The 1,802-nt window shown below is 40.3% G+C and overlaps 1 protein-coding gene across 2 annotated transcripts in view; it reads left to right on the top strand.

Annotated features, from left to right (window-relative positions):
* The window catches only part of C9H12orf73 (chromosome 9 C12orf73 homolog), a 3,864-nt gene extending 2,270 nt beyond the window's left edge, over positions 1-1,594 (top strand). For both annotated transcript variants that reach the window (XM_021205585.2, XM_029542420.1), the window contains exon 3: positions 1,407-1,594. In XM_021205585.2, the coding sequence (XP_021061244.1) occupies positions 1,407-1,502 (96 nt within the window). In that variant the 3' untranslated portion in view covers positions 1,503-1,594. The remainder of the gene's footprint in view (positions 1-1,406) is intronic.
* Positions 1,595-1,802: the final 208 nt, after the last annotated feature.

A 1,802-nucleotide genomic window follows, 5' to 3' on the forward strand; every position in this document is an offset into this window, starting at 1 on the left:
GTCTCATCATAGCTTCCTTAGCTGTCTTTTTTATCCTGGCGTCAGGCCATGTCGTTCTCAAAACTCACCAGCATCTTCCTGCTTCCAAAGCAAAAGCCACTGAATCTTTGTCCCTTCCACTGCCCACCAACCAAGCTCTCTAACCTGCTGAACAGTGTCCGATGTACTGACGACTTTCCTTGAACTAAAGACAGTCTTTGGTTTGGTCCTCTGCCCTTGTGATCCTATTAGCCTGAAACAAGACTGCTTCCTCCTCCTCCTCCTCCTCTTCCTCCTCCTCTTCTTCCTCCTCTTCCTCTTCCTCCTCCTCCTCCTCCTTCTCCTCCGTGTTCTGAAGTGACCCTCTTTGAGCCAAAGGCCTTTGTAGAGGTGCTCATTGTCTAACAACCAGAGAAATGAAATCTGCAGTCAGAACCACTACTCTGATGGCCATAAAAAAACAGCAGTTGTCAAGGACAGGAAGTAATTGGAACCTTCATACACTACCCTTGGGAATAGAATGTCACACAGCTGCTTTGATATGTAACTAGTCTGCTAGTTCCTCAAACAGCATGTATGTTCCAGCAATTCCCAGTTTAGGTTTCTCCCCAACAAACACTAAGACATTTGTCATACTTACTTGTTTGATTCTGTACATGTTCATAGGTGGGACCAATCCAGATACCTGAATACCTATAAGGGATTAGCATTCAGTGATCCTACATGAGTGAACTTGGCAAACACTACATGAAAGTATTGAGCAACAAAAGACCACATGATATATGATGGGCAAATATATATGGACCATATATATTGGCTTGTGGGGACCACTTGGAAATGGAATAGAAGTTTCTTTTGAAGCAGTAAAAAGATTCTACAGTTTTATTGTGATAGACTCACAGTTCCAATTCTACTGTACTGAAAACCATTGTTTTTGTTCCTTTGTGGTGCTGGGAATCAAACTCAGTCATATACATTCTGTACCCATTTCCCTTTGCCTTTCTGAAAGGTAGAATTGTGTGTGTGTGTTGCTCATGACTTTATGCAAGTTACATGATGGTCACTTCCAGTCTTTTGAGTACATTAACTACCAATAGTTATTTCCTAGGCCTGGTGCATGGTGGAGAGTGGGCAAATATTGTGGGAATGGATTTTCAAATGTTGAATTCTCATTTGAAATTACAATTGTGAGTCAATTGGATTTATCCCTGTGCATCCTGTAGGACTTGAGACTTGCCAGGATGATATATTTAGACAACAAGAAATTTAGATCAACCAGAAGTTCTCATAAAAATGGCCTGTTACTGAGTAGCATGCACTAGGCTTTTGTTCTTTCTAAAGCTTTTGAGATCACATTGAACTATTGTCTCAGAATGTGGTGGTATCTGATTTTTGGCTTTTGTTGTTGTTGTTGTTGTTTTTTGTAGACAATACCTGAAATTCCACCAAAGCCTGGAGAACTCAAAACGGAGCTTTTGGGACTGAAAGAGAGACACCATGAACCTCATGTTTCACAGCAGTAGAAACTTCAAAATACAGCTGTGCCAAGAATTCTGTGAATAATGTTTTAAATATGTATTTTAAAATTTATTAAGTAAAACTGCTTCTTAAAACACCTAATTTAGGGGGCTTAATGGCTCAGAGGTTAAGAGCACTGTCTGCTTTTCCAGAAGTCCTGAGTTCAATTCCCAGCAACCACTTGGTGGCTCATAACCATCTATAATGAGTCGTACCCTCTTCTGGCCCACAGGCAGAATGCTGTATACATAATAAATCTTAATATTTTTTTAAAGATAGTCTCACTATACATTCTTGGCTCACCT

This window comes from Mus pahari, chromosome 9, assembly GCF_900095145.1.
Source record: "Mus pahari chromosome 9, PAHARI_EIJ_v1.1, whole genome shotgun sequence".
NCBI classification, from domain to species: Eukaryota; Metazoa; Chordata; class Mammalia; order Rodentia; family Muridae; genus Mus; species Mus pahari.